This window comes from Pelodiscus sinensis, chromosome 32, assembly GCF_049634645.1.
Source record: "Pelodiscus sinensis isolate JC-2024 chromosome 32, ASM4963464v1, whole genome shotgun sequence".
NCBI lineage: Eukaryota > Metazoa > Chordata > Testudines > Trionychidae > Pelodiscus > Pelodiscus sinensis.
In genome coordinates, this window is record NC_134742.1 from 10,309,036 (window position 1) to 10,326,587 (window position 17,552).

The following is a 17,552-nucleotide window of genomic DNA, read 5'->3' on the forward strand; positions in this document are numbered from 1 at the left end:
CCACTGTAAGCATGATAAAGAAAAGAAATGGTATTTGTGACTTCACCTCCCACATGTACTATAGGGCGATTTCCTTTTCATGAAAGTATCATTTACAAAATGTTGATAATTTTTGTTACACCGCTTCAGTCCACGCCCTAAGCTGTTTATTTCTTTGTCTAGCTGGGTCATGATTATTTGGGTGGCTTGAGGGATTTCTTGCAGCTGGACATGAAGACGGAGGAGTGAGGGTGAGACAGTGAGGGGGCGGGGGAGCCTACTCGGAATGAAAAAATGCGCTTCTCTATATGGATCGATCCAATCCTCTATGATCCCAAGGATTCCCATCCACCCAGCATTCTAGCTCAGCTCTATGCCCTGGAGGACTGGGGGGGGGTCTATCCAGATAGTTACAGCAGAAATGACGTTGTCCCGACTCTCTATTATCTTGTAACGTGGTGGGGGGAGGGAGGAGACGGTTGTCTAATACTTCTCTGCCTTTAGAGTTGGGGGTGAGGTGCTTTGTGCGTGGTATGAAGTGTAAAGTGCTTGGGAATATAAACAACAAAAAAGAGAGGTGATGTCTGGACTCAAGACTTCGAATTCCTGTTTTGCTGCACTTTGCCACTGGTAATGGAATTTTCTATTTGCTTTTTGAACAGTCTATCACAGGGCTAAACTGAGGGGCAGGTGATCCAAGTACCCCTCCAGTGCCAGGTTTGGGGCTGCAGGATGCAGGGGTCTGTTCATGTTGTTAGAGCAGTGTTTCCCAAATGATGTTCGGTGGAACCCCGGGATTCCACAAAGTGAAAATAGGGGTTCTGCGAGAAAATTCCATTAGTCACATTTCATGATTTTAAAAACAATAATTAATATTTAACCATTTATGAAAACAATTTTCATTTGTGTTGATCTCATGACCTTGTTTAGCATTTGTTTATTATTATCCTTACTTATTTGTGGTCTGTTTTTTCAGCTCCATATATAAGACTGTTATTAGGGGTTCTGCAAAATTATTTCAAGTTTAAAAGGGTTCGGTGGCCAAATACAATTGGGAAACGTGTTAGAGTAATAAAAGTTTAACAAATGAATTTGGAGGCCCCTGGAACGCTCCTTGCCTAGGGTGCTTATGTGGTTTAGGTCTAGGCCTGGCCTCTCACACATGTCTCTGGAAAGCTGCCTGCTTTTGAAGCAAGACAAAAAAAACCCCAAACAAACAAACAAACAAACAAACAAAAAAACCCCACTGAAATCAAAGCAAATAAACTTGCCACTAATCTGGTAACTTGGGAGTTCCAGTGCTTATATAGAACATAACAACATAAGAACGGCTGTACTGGGTCAGACCAAAGGTCCATCTAGCCCAGTATCCTGTCTACCGACAGTGGCCAGCACCAGGTGCCCCAGAGAGGGTGGACCGAAGACAATGATCAAGCGATTTGACTCCTGCCATCCTTCTCCAGCCTCTGACAAACAGAGGCCAAGGACACCATTTTATCCCCTGGCTAATAGCCTTTTATGGACCTAACCTCCATGAATTTATCCAGCTTCTCTTTAAACTCTATTATAGTCCTATAGTCCTATGCTATATGGTGCTGGTCTTCCTTCTTTCCAGTTGGGAAGTCTACTGTATATTGGAGAGAGTTTGTCATCTTTGTTTGTTCAAGAACTGCTCCTAAACGGTAAGAACTAAGACGGCTTCCTCGTATCCTAACTTAAAGCAAAGTAAGGGTTCGATTGCACCAGGACAGTAGGTTGTGCCTGGAATGGGAGTGTTTTTCATACAGCCATACAGAAAAAAAGACAGGATCACCTGTATGGCACCCTCCCATATGCATCTGGGACAGACCCAGATCCTAGCCTCCCACCCCCCCTCAGCCTCCAGGTGCCCCACCCCCAAATTTGTATGGGGACATTGTGAGCTGTTCCCGTTTGTCGAGGAGTGGAAAGGAAAGCGCACGCTTTGCTGGAGCTGCTGCAGCCATGGAGAGATGCTTCTCACCTGTCCCCAAGCTGCTGCGGTACTCTGTCCCTGGGGCAATCTGCACACCGAACCCCATCCAGAGCGATGATTTACATGAAGCAGGGACATTTTGATTTTATATTCCAAGCAACAAAAATTAACTCAGCTAAGGACCTGAGCAATGTCAGGTAAATCTTCTAGGGCTGAATACAAACCTTTCCAGTAGATTCAATTGCAGGCCAGACTTGGGTTAAATCATAAACCCTTTGGGGGAGGTGAAGCTGGGAAGAAGGGCCCTGCCACCCAGGCCCTGAGGGTCTGGGGCCCCCACGGCAACATGTGTGTCCTGCAGCATCACCAGGGCTAGGACATGTGGACTGTGAACACATGAGCTGTGAACCACCTTACATGCCAGAGATGCGGTTTGTGCTTCCCTGTAGCCCACAGCCTGGGGCTGAGTGTTTTCCTTTTACCTTCCCTGTTTTTCCTTATTTCTCCATGCGCTGCTGTTTCATACATTGCATTGAATCTGAGCTCTGGGCAGGGAAGGGGCTGGCACAGAAGGAGCCGGTGGGGGTGGGAACCTCTTAGTCCCTGTCCACGTGAACCCAGCAAGCCAGGGCTTGGAGCCCCCTGGAATGCTGGGCCCCGCCTTGCCCCTATGAGCCCCCCCTTCGGGCTGGCTGCTCCCGCGGGGTCTGTGAGCGGGGCAGAGCCAGGCCCAGGGGCGCAGCGCAGCGCGGATGGCGGGTGTCTCGCTAGGACCCAGCAGCAGCAGCAGCAGGCGCGGGGGGAGCGATCGCTGGCTCCGGCCCGGCCGCAGGAAGCGACTCGCCGCCGCTGCTCGCGGGGACTCTGGGGCCAGGCTCCGGGCCGGATCCCCGAGCCCCGGCGGGGGCTGCTGCGGGGCCCCGGAGCCCGGGCTGCAGCCGGGAGGGGGAATCTCCGGCCGGGCCAGTCCCGCTGCTCCCTCCCCAGGAGCCTCTCCCCGGGCAGCGCCCCCAGCCCGGCCCGGCCCAGCCCCTGCCCCAGGGCGGGCAGCGCTCGGGGGGCAGGTAAGAGAGACCCCCCGGGAGCGGCGCCCCGGTGCCCCCGGGCTGCAGGGGGAGGGGTTGGCCCCGGGCTGCTCCCGGCGGAGCTGGCTGCGAGTCCCCGCCCGGGGCAGCAGATGCGCTGGGCTAAGAACGGGGCCCGGGCACGGCGGGGGGCGGGACACAGGAATTGGGGGCGGGGCAGAAAAGTTGCCCCGGCTGGGTTGAGCCAGCTGTGGTGGTTGCAGACACGGGGGAGGGGGCAGAGGGGGGTTTCCTCCCCACCCTGGCAGGCTCTTAACTCCCTTTTCCCGGGGCCGAGGCCTTCCAGGTGCAGGGCAGCTCTGCAGTGTCCCCTCTGGTTGAGCCTGACCCTGTGAGGAATGAATTTTGTTCTGTGCACCAGCGTGGAGGAGAGGGGTGGGGCTCATCACGTCCCTATTGGTGCACAGAACAGACTTGAGACCACACACTTAGGGGTTGGGGCCAGGGGCTTCAGAGTGTGGGAGGGGGCTCAGGGCTTGGGTTGAGGATGCGGGCTGTGGCGTGGGGCTGGGGATGAGGCATTTGGGGTGCGGAGGAGGCTCAAGGCTGGAGCAGACAGTGCTGGCAGGATAGTGTGACCCACAAAGGCCTCAGGGGCTGTCACCGCTGCCCCACATGCCAACGGGCGGGGCAGGGAGTCTGTGCCAGGCCCAGTCTGTGCAATACAAACGTGTGTCAAGGGCATCACACACTGGCCTGGTGTGTCTGGGCTGCCTGTGGGGCCCAGCTTGTTCCAAAGCATCCAGAAAGAGAGGGGGGGCAGCTACTAGATATTCTCTGTATTTGTTTCCAAAGCGGCCGGGGATGTTTTCATTAGAGGCAAGTCACCTGGCTCCTCCTCCCCACCCCTCCACTCACCTGCTAGGAGAGGCAACCAGCGCTTGGCCGGGACATGGGGGTGTCCGACATCCCTGGGTCACAGAGTCCCAGGCCCGGTGCCCTGGGCCCGCTCTGAATGGAGCCAGGCCAAACTTGGGTGTGATATGTGTCCCATTAGGGCTCTCTTTCCCCAGGGCCAGACGTCCCCGGGGTCTGAGTTCGGAGCGTCCAGTGCCCTTTTCGCACCGTGAGCTCCCTGCCAAACAGGTCACCTGGCCTCCCCCTGCCTCTTTGTTCCCCAACCCCGTGGGCAGGCTCTTTGCAGAGGCCTGCTGCGGCCGGTTGCTCCAACCAGCCCTGTCGTCCTGGGAAAGGGGTCTGCTCTGGCCAGGCTGGAGCGCCCCAGCCCGAGACGGGTCCTGTGGTCTGGCCTGGGGCAGGAAAGCGGGCTGCCCCTACCCCCTCTGATTAACTGTTAAGCAGTTAACCGATTAACCACTCAGATCCCTAATTAATAGTGTTAGTCATTTCTATGAAATGGGTGTAACTTTGGGTGTGTCTACACTGCACCCTGAGCTGGAAATAAGCTACACAAATCACGTAGCTTATTTCGAGTGTATTTTGAAAGAGCTTTTTTCATCATTTGACGCTGCCGAGACAGCACCACATTTCAAAGGAAACTGCTCCTCTGAAATGTCCCTTAATCCTCATGGAACGAGGTTTACCAGGATGTCGGAATAGCGCGTGGCTGCTATTTTTAAAGATGTTTCGAATAATAACGGGCGCACCATCAAGATGTGGAACAGCTATTTCGGGATACCGGAAATATCCTGAAGGAGCGCTGCAGTATAGACATAGCCTTTATGAGCTAACGATGTCTAAAACTTTAACTATAATCTTAGGGAAATAGGGGAAATTACTTGGTTCCCCATCAAAATGGCCTACTTGGCAGTAAGAAAGACATTTGGATTTGTGACAGGATATTCCAAGGGAGCTTTTCATGGCTCACCATGCAAAACTGGCCATTTTCAGACAAGGTTCCCCTCTCTGTCGGAGTCTTCAACTTGGCCAGTGTCACCACACATGACGAAGATGATTGATTCCAGAACTTCGCTCCCTGCAGGACCTCAGAGAGGGAAAACCCTGCAGAGCCCGAGAGTCCCAGCACGTGACTGTAGGGGCAGGGTCCGGGGGGACTCAGAGGGCGACAGAGACTCAAGCCTCTTCTGACACCTCCCCCATCGCCCCTCTCGCCCGAACAGGCTGAGGAGACACGTCGAGAGTTCGCTCCAGAGCGCCAGGGGCCGGGGCCGGGCAATGGCCGGGATGGAGCCTGCTCAGGTAGGGGGTTCAGGGAGCTGCTGGGCGGGGGCAGGGAGGAGACAGGGTGGGATAAAGCTGCTGGGTTTCTGAGCAGGCGCATAGGCAGGGTGTGACCGCGCCCCTATTTCTAACCCGGCTCCCCTGGGCAGGGCTGGGAGAATGTCCCAGACTCCCAATGCTGTGATCTGAGCCCCCAGCCAGAGGTTGCTGGGAAACACAAAGGGAAGCTGCCGGGATTCCTGTCCCTGCCTGTGGCTCAGAGCTCGGCTTCCGCCTCAGCCTCTGGCTAGCAAGTGTGTGGCCAGGGAGAAGGCCCTGCCCTCTGTCTGCTGAGGGGGAGGAGGATCTCTCTGCCCATCCCCTGAAGCCTCCTGGCTGCTCTAAACAGGCAGGGGGTGGGATTCTACTCCTGCCTCCCAGAGTTTTTAACCAGTGACAACTGGGATCAGAGCTGAAAGTAAGTCCTGTGCCCTGGTGTGTTGTTCTGGCAAGAAACTGGCCAGCTGGGGCACTTAGCTGCGGTGGGAGAAGCGAGGGGTTTCTAGGGCTTCCTGCAGGCTGCCCCACTAGAAGGAGACAGCCTGGTAGGTTATAAGGGCTGGCTGGGAGGGCGGGGAGTCTAGAATCAACCCATGCAAGAGCTGTATTGTATGGGGCAGAGGTGTCCCTGAGTTGTTGTGATAGGACAGTACCTATAAAAGAATATAAATTACTTCCACCTCTGGGATTGTGGCTGGGGCCGCAGGCAGTGGGTGAGGGACTCTTGTTGTTGCAGATGCGGGTGACCTTCGAGGAGGTGGCTGTGTATTTCACCCAGGGGCAGGGGGCGCTGCTGGGCCCCGCTCAGAGAGCCCTCTACAGGGACGTCATGCAGGAGAACTACGAGGCGGTGACCTCGCTGGGTAAGGGCGTCCTGGCCCCTCGGGGATTAGGAGCCGTGGGGTCTGCGTGTCCGACACGGGTCAGGTTCTTCCCTGCTCAGGTGGCCTGGACAGGAATGGGTTCCCTGAGCACAGCTGCCGGGGGAGAGCGACTTGTGTCTTTGTACCCTTTCCAATCGGTTAAAAAATAATGGACATGCTAAAGTCTCTCTTCCCCTCCAGGTTTCAATCCTGTGTGCATTGATTGCCATTCACACACACAATCCTGATTTATCTTCCTTCTCGGAACTGGCTCCAGCCGTGGGGAAGGCTCTGCAGATTTAGAAATAGGCAGGGGTGTAACTGCAGAGCTGTGAGTGTCAGCAAGGGCCCCAGACTGCCCAGATCCTGGGAACTCCTAGGGAGGGCGTCACAATTCCTCTCACCTCCCCACACGTCTGCCTCTCCCCAGGGGGCTCAGTGACCATGTTCCCGTCCTCTTGGGTTGCACATTCCCCAGCAGAGCCCGGGAACAGGTTCCACTCACGGAATGTCCCTTGGGACAGATGCTCTCCCCACCCTCCCTGTATCCTGATCTGCTCTGATTTCACCCCCTGCGCAGGGTTTCCCGTTCCCAAACCTGAACTGATCGCCCGGTTAGAACGAGGGGAAGAGCCCTGGGTGCCCGACCTACAGGCCGGGGAGGAAAGAGAGATCCTGAGAGGCACCCGCACAGGTGAGGACTGTCACAGCATCCAGCAAATGAAGGAAAAAGTTCAGAATTCCAAACATGAGGTATCAGTAATTGCCGTTTGTTCTTCCTCCTGGCACGCAGGGCAGGGTGTAGTCCAGCTGATATTGCTCACAGTTTCCCACCAGTGCTGTTAGCTGCAGGAGTTTCCTTTCCTGTGGGTGTTTTTGTGGGAAGTGGAGAGACAATCCAGTTGCTTGGTCTGTGCAATTTCAGTGTGTTGGGTTTTCCCTTGGTGCTGCTCCTCTTTCTCTCCAACTCAGTGATTCCTGCCTGGATTGTCTGTCTCCCAGCAGGTGGCAAGACAGGGAGTGAGAATGAAGAGGGGAATCAACAGCAGGAGGTTCCTAGGGAAATGGAACCGCAAACGACCTTTGTGGGAAGAGCTGAAAGGAATATTTCCCAGGGTTTGGAACAGGGAGAAGGATGGAGAAATTGGCACAGGCCGGAGAGGCTGCTGGGAAGCCACCCAAGTGAGCAAATGGATGAATCTGTTAAATATGGGGAAGGACACAAGGATCCCACCACCCAGCAGACAAACCCCAAGGAAGAGAAACACCAGGAATGGCTCAGTTATGGGAAGGGATTTATCATGATCCCAGAGCTTATTACAGTGCAGACAGTAGATACTGAAGAGAAATCACTTCAGTGCTTGGACCATGGGGAAAGCATCAATAACAGCTCAGATCTTCATAGTCCCAGGAGAAGCCAAGTGGGGGAGAAAGCCTATCAATGCCTTAATGGAGGGAACTGTTCAAACTGGAAGTCAGCAGTGATTATGCATGCGACAAGCCACACAGGAGAGAGACCTTATAAGTGCTTAGATTGTGGGAAAAGCTTCATACAAAAGTCAGCCCTTGTTTCACACCAGAAGGGCCACACGGGAGAGAGACCTCATAAATGTTTAGACTGTGGAAAAAGTTTCATACAGAGGTCAGGCCTCACTAAACATCAGGTAATTCACACAGGGGACAGACCCCATATGTGCTTAGACTGTGGGAAATGTTTCAAATGGAAGTCAGGCCTTGTTTCACATCAGAAAATCCACAAAGGAGACAGACCCCATAAGTGTTTCGACTGTGGAAAAAGTTTCATACGGAGGTCAACCCTTGTTTCACATCAGAAAATCCACACAGGAGAAAGACCCTATAAATGCTTAGACTGTGGTAAAGGATTCATACAGAGGTCAGCCCTTGCTTCACATCAGAAAATCCACACAGGAGAGAGACCCCATAAGTGCTTAGACTGTGAAAAATGTTTCAGAGAAAGGTCAGGGCTCTTTAAACATCAGGCAATCCACAGAGAAGAGAGACCACATAAGTGCTTAGACTGTGGAAAAAAATTCATACAGAAGTCAGCCCTTGTTTCACATCAGAAAATCCACACAGGAGAGAAACCCCACAAGTGCTTAGACTGTGGAAAAAGTTTCAGAGAAAGATCAGGGCTCTTTAAACATCAGGCAAATCACGCAGAGGACAGACCCCATAAGTGTTTAGAATGTGAGAAAAGTTTTCTATGGAGATCAGCACTTATTTCGCATCAGAAAATCCACACAGGGGAGAGATCCCATAAATGCTTGGAGTGTGGTAAATGTTTCATACAGATGTCAGGTCTCTTTAAACATCAGGCAATCCACACAGGAGACAGACCCCACAAGTGTTTAAACTGTGGACAACGATTCATATGGAGGTCAGCCCTTATATCACACCAGAAAATCCACACAGGGGAGAGATCCCATAAGTGCTTGGAATGTGAAAAAACTTTTATACATAGGTCAGCCCTTGTTACACATCAAAAAATCCACACAGGGGAGAGACCCCATAAATGCTTAGACTGTGGGAAAAGTTTCATACAGAGGTCAGGCCTCATTAAACATCAGGCAATCCATTCAGGAGACAGGCCCCATAAGTGCTTAGACTGTGGGAAAAGTTTCAAATGGAGGTCAGGTCTTGTTTCACATCAGAAAATTCACACAGGAGAGAGACCCCATAAGTGCTCAGACTGTGGAAAAGCTTTTATTCGGAGGCCAGACCTTCTTAACCATCAGGCAATCCACCGTGGGGAGAGAGACCATCAGTGTTTACACTGTGAAAAAACTTTCATACGGAGGTCAGCCCTAATTTCACATCAGACAACCCATACAGGAGAGAGACCCTATAAGTGCTCAGCCTGTGGAAAAAGTTTCAAACGGAAATATGACCTTATTTTTCATCAGGCAGTCCATGCAGGTGAGACAACCCATAAGTGCTTAGACTGTGGAAAAAAGTTCCTATATAAGTCAGACCTCATGAAACATCGGGCAATCCACACAGGACACAGAAACCATAAGGCTGTGTATAGACTGGCCAGTTTTTCCGGAAAATCAGCCGCTTTTCCGGAAAAACTTACCAGCTGTCTACACTGTCCGCTTGAATTTCCGCAAAAGCACTGACTTCCTACTGTCAGAAATCAGTGCTTTTTGCGGAAATACTATGCTGCTCCCGTTCAGGCAAAAGTCCCTTTTGCGCAAGACTTCATGGAGTAGTGAGACCTTATTAAACCTCAGGCAATCGAGACAAAACACAGAAACCATAAGCTTTAATATTAAAATTATACGGAGGTCTGACGTTAAATAGCATGCAATCCACTCAGGAGACAGAACCCACAAGTGCTTAGATTATGGAAAAAGTTTCATACGGAGGTCAGAGCTTCGCAAAGATCAAGCACTCCACAAAGGAGGGAGACCCCCTAAATGTTTGGACTGCGGGAAAAGTTTCACACAAAGATCAAATCTTAGCACATGAGAGGCTCTACATACGAGAGACCCCCATGAGTAACTGGACTGAGGCTGTGTCTAGACTGGCCAGTTTTTCCAGAAAAGCAGCCGCTTTTCCGGAAGAACTTGCCAGCTGTCTACAGTGGCCGCTTGAATTTCCGCAAAAGCACTGACGATCTCGTGTAAGATTCTCAGTGCTTTTGTGGAAATACTATGCTGCTCCCGTTCAGGCAAAAGTCTTTTTCCGAAAACTTTTGCGCAAAAAGGCCAGTGTAGACAGCAGAGATTTGTTTTCCGCAAAAAAGCCCCGATCGCGAAAATGGCGATCGGGGCTTTTTTGCGGAAAAGCGCGTCTAGATTGGCCACGGACGCTTTTCCGCAAAAAGTGCTTTTGGGGAAAAGCACCCTGCCAATCTAGACACGCTTTTCCGAAAATGCTTTTCACAGAAAACTGTTCCGTTAAAAGCATTTCCGGAAAATCATGCCAGTGTAGACGTAGCCAGAGTGAAGTTTCATCCCGAGGTCAGATCTGTTTGAATATCAGTGAGCCCACGCTGGAGTTTGATCCCGTGGGTTCTTGGGCAGTGGAAAATGTTTTAGAAACTGATCAGCCCTTCTCACCATCAGGGTATGTTTGAGTTCACCTCTTACACGTACTATAGTGCTATCTTTTTATCATGAAAGTGGAAATAAAAAATGTTGATGATTTTTCTTAGCCTCCATCTATTCCTCAAGGTGTTTCTTTAGCTCAGTCATGGTTGCTTTGGCTGCTTGAGGGCTGTCTCTCAGCTCTCCATAAAGACCGAGGATTTGGGGATATTTCTTCTCAACTCTAGTAGAGCGTTAGTGCCAAAGGTCACTGGTGAACTCTGTGTCTGCAACTTTATGTAGACTGGGGTTTTTAAACCAAAAGGCGCTTAACCTGTTCTTTCTCCACCGAGGGCTGCCCACCTCCTTTCCATACGGTGTTGCCTAATGCAGTAATCTGGGAGCTGACCTTGTCTGTGAAGACGGGCAAAAAAAGCGTTGAGTATTTTAGTTTTTCCCAGGTCATCTGTCACTAGGTTACCTCTCTCATCCAGTAAGGGCCCCACACCCTCTCTGATCACCCTCTTATGCAGGGGGCGGGGGGAGGGAGAGAAGGATAGCTCAGTGGTTTGAGCATTGGCCTGCTAAACCCAGAGCTGTGAGTTCAATCTTTATGGAGGCCATGTAGGGATTTGGGGCAAAAATTCATCAGGGATGGTACTTGGTCCTGCTGTGAAGGCAGGGGACTTGACTCAATGACCTTTCAAGGTCCCTTCCAGTTCTAGGAGATAGGCAATCTCCATTATAAAATAATGATAGAAATGTAGCCGTGTTAGTCTGGTGTAGCTGAAACAAAATACAGGACTATGTAGCACTTTAAAGACTAACAAGATGGTTTATTAGATGATGAGCTTTCGTGGGCCAGACCCACTTCCTCAGTTTTTGATCTGAGGAAGTGGGTCTGGCCCACGAAAGCTCATCATCTAATAAACCATCTTGTTAGTCTTTAAAGTGCTACATAGTCCTGTATTTTGTTCCATTATAAAAAAAATAAATTGCTAACATGCCTGTAGAAACCTTTCTTGTTACCCTTCACATCCCTTGCTAGCTGCAATTCCAATTGCGCTTTTGCCTTCCTGATTACTCTTCTGCATTCTCGAGCAATATATTTATACTCCTCCCTAGTCATCTGTCCAAGTTTACTCTTCTTATAAGCTTCCGTTTTGTGTTTAAGCTCACCAAGGATTTTCCCGGTAAGCCAGTCTGGTCGCCTACCATATTTGCTTTTCTTACTGTGCATTGGGATGGTTTCTTCCTATGCCTTTAATAAGGCTTCTTTGAAATACTGCTAGTTCTCCTGGACTCCTTTCCCCTTCATGTTAGCATCCCAGCGGATCCTGCCCATCAGTTCTCTGAGGGAGTCAAAGTCTGCTTTTCTGAAGGCCAGTGTGTGTATTTTGCTACTCTCCTTTCTTCCTTTGGGCAGGATCCTGAAATCAGCCATCTCATGATCACTGCTTCCCAGATTGCCACTCACATCTACTTCCTCTACTAGTTCAAGCAAAATGCAGGACAATGTAGCACTTTAAAGACTAACAAGATGGTTTATTAGATGATGAGCTTTCGTGGGCCAGACCCACTTCCTCAGATTCCTCCTTGTTTGTGAGCAGCAGGTTAAGCTGCGCATGGCCCCTGGTCGGTTCCCTCAGCACGTGTACCAGGAAGTTATCCCCAACATTCTCCAAAAACTTCCCGGATTGTCTGTGTACTGCTGTATTGGTCTCCCAACAGATGTCAGGGCGATTAAAGTTCCCCATGAGAACCAGGGCCTGTGATCTGGAAGCTTCTCTTAGTTGTCTGAAGAAAGCCTCATCTACCTCATCCACCTGATTTGGTGGTCTATAGCAGACACCAAGCACAACATCACCCCTGTTGCTTCCGCCTCTAAACCTAACCCATAGACCAGGGGTGTCCAAACTTTTTTCAAAGAGGGCCAGATTTGATGAAGTGAACATGCGTGAGGGCCGACCATTTTGCCTGACATTCTTGGAACCATTAAAATTAAATGCAAATTAACTATTTTATGCAAAGTTTATTGCAAACGGCATACTTTTCATTTCGTCACATGGATGACAAATCTAAACAGGTGTTAAATCACTCTGCCTTTCATATCTGAAGGCCAGATGGAAAAAAAAATCCAGGAAGCTGAAATATATGTCAGGAACATTGTAAAGTACATTACATATTATTGGTAATAAAGGTTGTCTGTCAACTTTTAAGTTCAAAAAATATGAACAGGAACATAACACCAAGTATATATGTTGTGTCCAAATATATTTATAACTGATTTAGACCAACTGACATTAACTGAGATTTTACAATGTATTCATCTCAATACATATGGATTCGGTGGGGGCCATAAAAGATAGATATTGCCAAATTACCTGTGGGGCCGTATTAAACCGGAACACGGGCCGCAATTGGCCCGCGGGCCGGACTTTGGACATGCCTGCCATAGACTCTCAACAAGCTTTTCTCCCTCTGTATACTGGCGCTCTGAGCAATCATAGTGCTCTCTTAGGCTGTGTCCAGACTCAGGGGTTTTTTCGGGAAAAGTAGCCTTTTCCCGAAAAAACTTCCCCTGCGTCCAGACTCAAGCCGCGTTCTTTCGAAATTAATTCGAAAGAACGCGGCTTTTCTTTCGATGGCGGTAAACCTCAATTCACGAGGAAGAACGCCTTCTTTCGAAAGTTCCTCTTTCGAAAGAAGGCGTTCTTCAATGTAAATAGGGCTTCTTCAAAAGAGAGCATCCAGACTCACTGGATGCTTTCTTTCGAAAAAGCAAGCCGCTTTTTCGAAATTTCTCTGTGCAGTCTAGATGCTCTCTTTCGAAAGAGGCTCTTTCGAAAGATGCTTTCAAAAGAGCCTCTTTCAAAAGAGGCTTGCAGTCTAGACATAGCCTTACAGTGCAACTCCTCCTTTTCTCCCCCGCCTGTTCTTCCTGAAGAGTTTATACCTTCCATGACAGTGCTCCGGTCATGTGAGTCATCCCACCAACTCAAATCATATTCTTTCACTGGGCCAGGGCTTCTAATTCTTCCTGTTTGTTTCCCAGGCTTCTTGCATTTGTGTACAATCACCTTAGATAGCCAGTTGATTGCCTTACCTTCTTCATTTGAATCAGGGGTCCTCCTTTGTTGCTCCTTCCTCCTTGTGTTTCTTCCCAGTATCCCACTTCTGGGCTTAGGTCACTGTCCCCTAATGAACCTAGTTCAAAGCCCTCCTCACTAGGTTTCCTCTCCTTCCTCATTAGCATTTCTCGTGCTCTCATTTGCATAGTTGCTTCCGATCTGTTTTGTGGAAGAGGTTTTTGAGCAAAAAAACCGCAGCGTAGACAGGGCAAAAAACCCTTTTGCTCAAGATAAATTATAAATAAATTAATGGAGATTGCCTATTTCCTAGAACTGGAAGGGACTAGTTGAAAGGTCATTGAGTCCAGTCCCCTGCCTTCACAGCAGGACCAAATACCATCCCTGACAAATTTTTGCCCCAAATCCCTAAATGGCCGCCACAAGGATTGAACTCACAACCGTGGGTTTAGCAGGCCAATGCGCAATCCCTCTCCCCTGTCTCCCTGCTTTTTTGAGGACTAAGGGTTCTTGCGCAAAAGGTTTTTTTCTGCCAACTGGCCCCATCTACATTGCATTGTTTTGCACAAAAACCTCTTCTGCGAAACGGCTTGGAAGAGACTATGCAAATGAGAGCACGAGAAATGCTAATGAGCGCTTCATTTGCATTGCCTCTGCCGACACATTTCTGCAGTGTAGACATAGCCTTGGTTAGGTGGATCCCATCTCTTCCTAGCAATCCTTGGGCCCCGAACAGAGTCCCATGCTCAAAGTAACCAAAACCCTCTCTCCAACACCACCTGCACAACCACTCATTTACTTCCTCGATTTGACGATCCCAACCTGGACCTTTTCCTTCAACAGGGCAGCTGGACGACAACACCACTTGCGCTTCAAATTCCTTGATCCTTCTTCCCAGCGCTACATCATCTGCAGTGACCTGCTCAAGGTCATTCTTGGCCGTATCGTTAGTTCCCACATGGAGAAGCAGGAAGGGGTCGCGATAGAAGAGGATAAACTACGGATGAGCTCTGATGCGGCACAGATGTAAAAGAGTCCCTCCTCTTTCCCCCCGCAGTCTGATTTTTGCAATGGCAGGCGGCTAAAGAGTGACCGGTTTTGAACATGCTGATGTTCGATTGCCAGGTCAGGGGCACAAGAGTGGATTGTATTTGTGGTGGCACGTCGGGTACCCCCCCCCCCGATCCTGCACCCCGTCTGCAGCAAGATGAGACTCCGCCAACCAGTAGTATAGAAAGGGTTTATTGCTCCTCCAGGATACAGCACAGCATAGACGTGATGTGGTTTCAGGAGTCAGGGCCAGGATGCCTCAGACCTCTTGGATTAGGGAGTCCATTGTCATCGGTAGACCCTCAGCCTTCAGCTAAGGCTGCTTCCTTCATGTTTCCCAGCCAACAACTGCCCCTTCCCCCGAAACCTGGTGTTGGTCTCCGCCTCTCTCCTCCTGGGAATCCCCTGTTAGCTCCTCAGGCTGAGCCTAGGTGTCTGGGTTAATACACATTTGGGTGAGTCAGTGGGAATCACACATCACAGAGCAGGGGGATCCCGGGTTACAGAGCAGACAGCACCCCCACTACACCACCGTATTAAATGAGGCTGGCCACAGAATGGGCATTGCACAGACTTGGTGGAATGAGGATAATCCATGGGACTCAGTAATACCAGAATACGAGATCCACTGGAAGGAGAAAACAAGCCATTTTGTCAGGCTAGACAGGCCAGGAGGGAGCACCCAACAAGTGCACAACGTGGATTAGTCCTCTCCCGGGAGGAGTCACCTGGGGAAACGCAGCCCTAGCCCCTCTGAGCCACTGGCCGGGGAGCTCTGCCACGGTCCCCTTCTGCCCCCCCACCTCCTTCCCCCGCCCTTAGCTCTGCACACCTTCCAGCCCTTAGCAGCCCAGTCCCTCACCCTCACTCCAGCTTTCCATTTTTTCTTCGTTTTTAACAAATGCAATTATTGAGATAAAGCAGTGGTCCCCAACGCGGTGCCCGCAGGTGCCATGATCTGGGCCGACCCCACCCCCGGCACGCGGGCGGCCCTGCCCACGGGCGCGTGGCACACGCGTGGTGCCGGCCCTGGGCGCACGGCTCATGGGCGGCCCCTGCCCTGGGCGCACGGCAGATGCGCGGTGCTCGCCCCAGGCGCATGAACGGCCCCGCCCCTGGGCACGTAGCGCGTGAGCGGCCCCGCCCCCAGACGCCCGGCATGTGAGCAGCCCTGCCTCCGGGCGCCCGGCAGCCCCGAAAGGCTGGGGACCACTGAGATAAAGCATGGACATTTTTCACTTATTCCCTTCCCCTCCCCCCAAAAACACCAATTTCAGTTAAAGACCCGAGCAATGCTAGGTACACTGGCTAGTTCAGTGTTTCTCAACGTTTTTTATACATTACCCCTCTTTCAAAAAAAAAAAAAATTATAAGTACCCCCAGTACATACAGTTTCCAGACACACAATTTTTTTTTCTACCATTGCAACACGTTTGTTTAAACAATCGTAGCCGGGTGGATGATGAAATTTGTGGGTGTAAAAAGTACAAAAATAATAAAACACTGTAAAACTTAAATCCAAAATTCAGTTTTCTCCAAATTTCAGTTGTGTTGATGTATCCCCCAGACTTCTCTTGAGTACCCCTAAGGGTACTTGTACCACTGAGTGAGAAACACGGGGCTAGTTTATAGGAGAACCGGAAGCCCTGGGAAAGGGGTGGGTTTTCCATAACATGCAAGGGGAGGAGGTGCTGTTTGGAGGGAAGCAATACAAGAGCAGCCACTGGGGGCAGCTGTACCACCAAGGGACAGGCCAGCAAGACTGAGGCTCTGCCACCTTGCCCCAAACTCTTTGCCCCCTCCCAACACTTGGCCCATGGTTGGGCTGCAGGACAGAGTGGCCACTGGAGCCTCCCCCTCCCCTACAGCCTGCAGACTGTAAGGGGGGGGGGCGGATAGTGCTGCAGACCTGGTCCAGGTCCCAGACCCTTTACACACACCCAGTGCAGACAGCCTGCAGGCTGGGAGGAGGCACAGGAGGCCAGGGCCAGCCCTCGGAGCCTTGACACCCCCCCCAACCAAGTGCAGGAAACGGGGGGCAGGAAGGATTAGAAGCTGGGACTGGCCCCCAACCTCCTGCCTCCCTAGACAGGCTGCAGGCCATGGGGTGGGCATTAGAAACTGCTCCCCCCCCCATCAAGCTGGAAGATCTGCATGCCGCAGCTCACTGCCATGGACCCCTGGGATGAACTGCTGGCACAGCGGCACCATGCTCGCTGCCCCCCATGGGCCTACTATCTGCCCCCTGCCCTGTGTCCCGCACTCCGCCCTCACTCCGGCACCCCAACTCCACACCTAATCCAAACCCTTCCCCCTCCCCTCCTCTGCTTTGAGCCCCCTTAACCCATCCCTTTGCCAAACAACAATGTAAACAAAGCGGCTATGTCTACACTGGCATGATTTTCCAAAAATGCTTTAAACGGAAAAGTTTTTCGTTAAAAGCATTTTCAGAAAAATCGCGTCTAGATTGGCAGGATGCTTTTCCGTAAAAGCACTTTTTGCGGAAAAGCGTCCGTGGCCAATCTAGACGCGGTTTTCCGCAAAAAAGCCCCCATCGCCATTTTCGCGATCGAGGCTTTTTGGCGGAAAACAGTACTGTGCTGTCTACACTGGCCCTTTTGCGCAAAAGTCTTTCGGAAAAAGACTTTTGCCCGAACGGGAGCAGCATAGTATTTCCGGAAAAGCACTGATGATTTTACATGAGATCCTCAGTGCTTTTCCGGCAATTCAAGCGGCCAGTGTAGACAGCTGGCAAGTTTTCCCGCAAAATCATGATTTTGCGGAAAAACTTGCCAGTCTAGATACAGCCAGCATGTCCATTTTCCTTTCCATTTACAACAACAAACCTCAAACATGACCACCCTTAGGGACCTGAGCAATGCCCAGGGACTTCTGCTAGTCTGCTGTACATTTCAGCGACTTTTCTCTGTCCCTCTATCCCCTCAAGAACACCTCTTTAAACGGTAAAAGCCAGGACCACCACATTGGATACCTGGCTCCCCCTTAGGACGTAAGGTTTGGAGGTGCCAGGAAAATGGGCTGAGCCGGAACTGGGATTGGGTCTCATGAAACCCCACGGGAAAAAGAGAAGAACAGGGCAGAATAAAGGGCTGGTGGGAGACAGGGGGACCCCCACCACAGCACAGGTCTGACCCGCAGCACCACCAGGGCCAGGCCCAAGGGCTGGGTGTGAGGAAATGGCTCTTATATCCCAGAGATGCTGTTTGTACTTCGGTTTCCCCCCATTTCTCCATTAGCTGTTTCATACTTTGGACTGAATCTGAGCTGGGGGCTGGCAC

At 50.9% G+C, this 17,552-nt stretch overlaps 1 protein-coding gene across 3 annotated transcripts in view; it reads left to right on the plus strand.

Moving 5' to 3' along the window:
- The window catches only part of LOC106731280 (uncharacterized), a 54,152-nt gene that overhangs the window by 7,665 nt on the left and 28,935 nt on the right, over positions 1-17,552 (plus strand). Inside the window, exons 2-5 of one of the 3 annotated variants that reach the window (XM_075913871.1) lie at positions 5,100-5,178; positions 5,936-6,062; positions 6,643-6,756; positions 7,065-10,241. In XM_075913871.1, coding sequence (XP_075769986.1) covers positions 5,100-5,178; positions 5,936-6,062; positions 6,643-6,756; positions 7,065-9,202 — 2,458 coding nt within the window. In that variant the 3' untranslated portion in view covers positions 9,203-10,241. Of the gene's footprint in view, positions 1-5,099; positions 5,179-5,935; positions 6,063-6,642; positions 6,757-7,064; positions 10,242-17,552 lie in introns of those variants that run through there. The other 2 variants (XM_075913872.1, XM_075913873.1) reach the window with 2 other exon arrangements.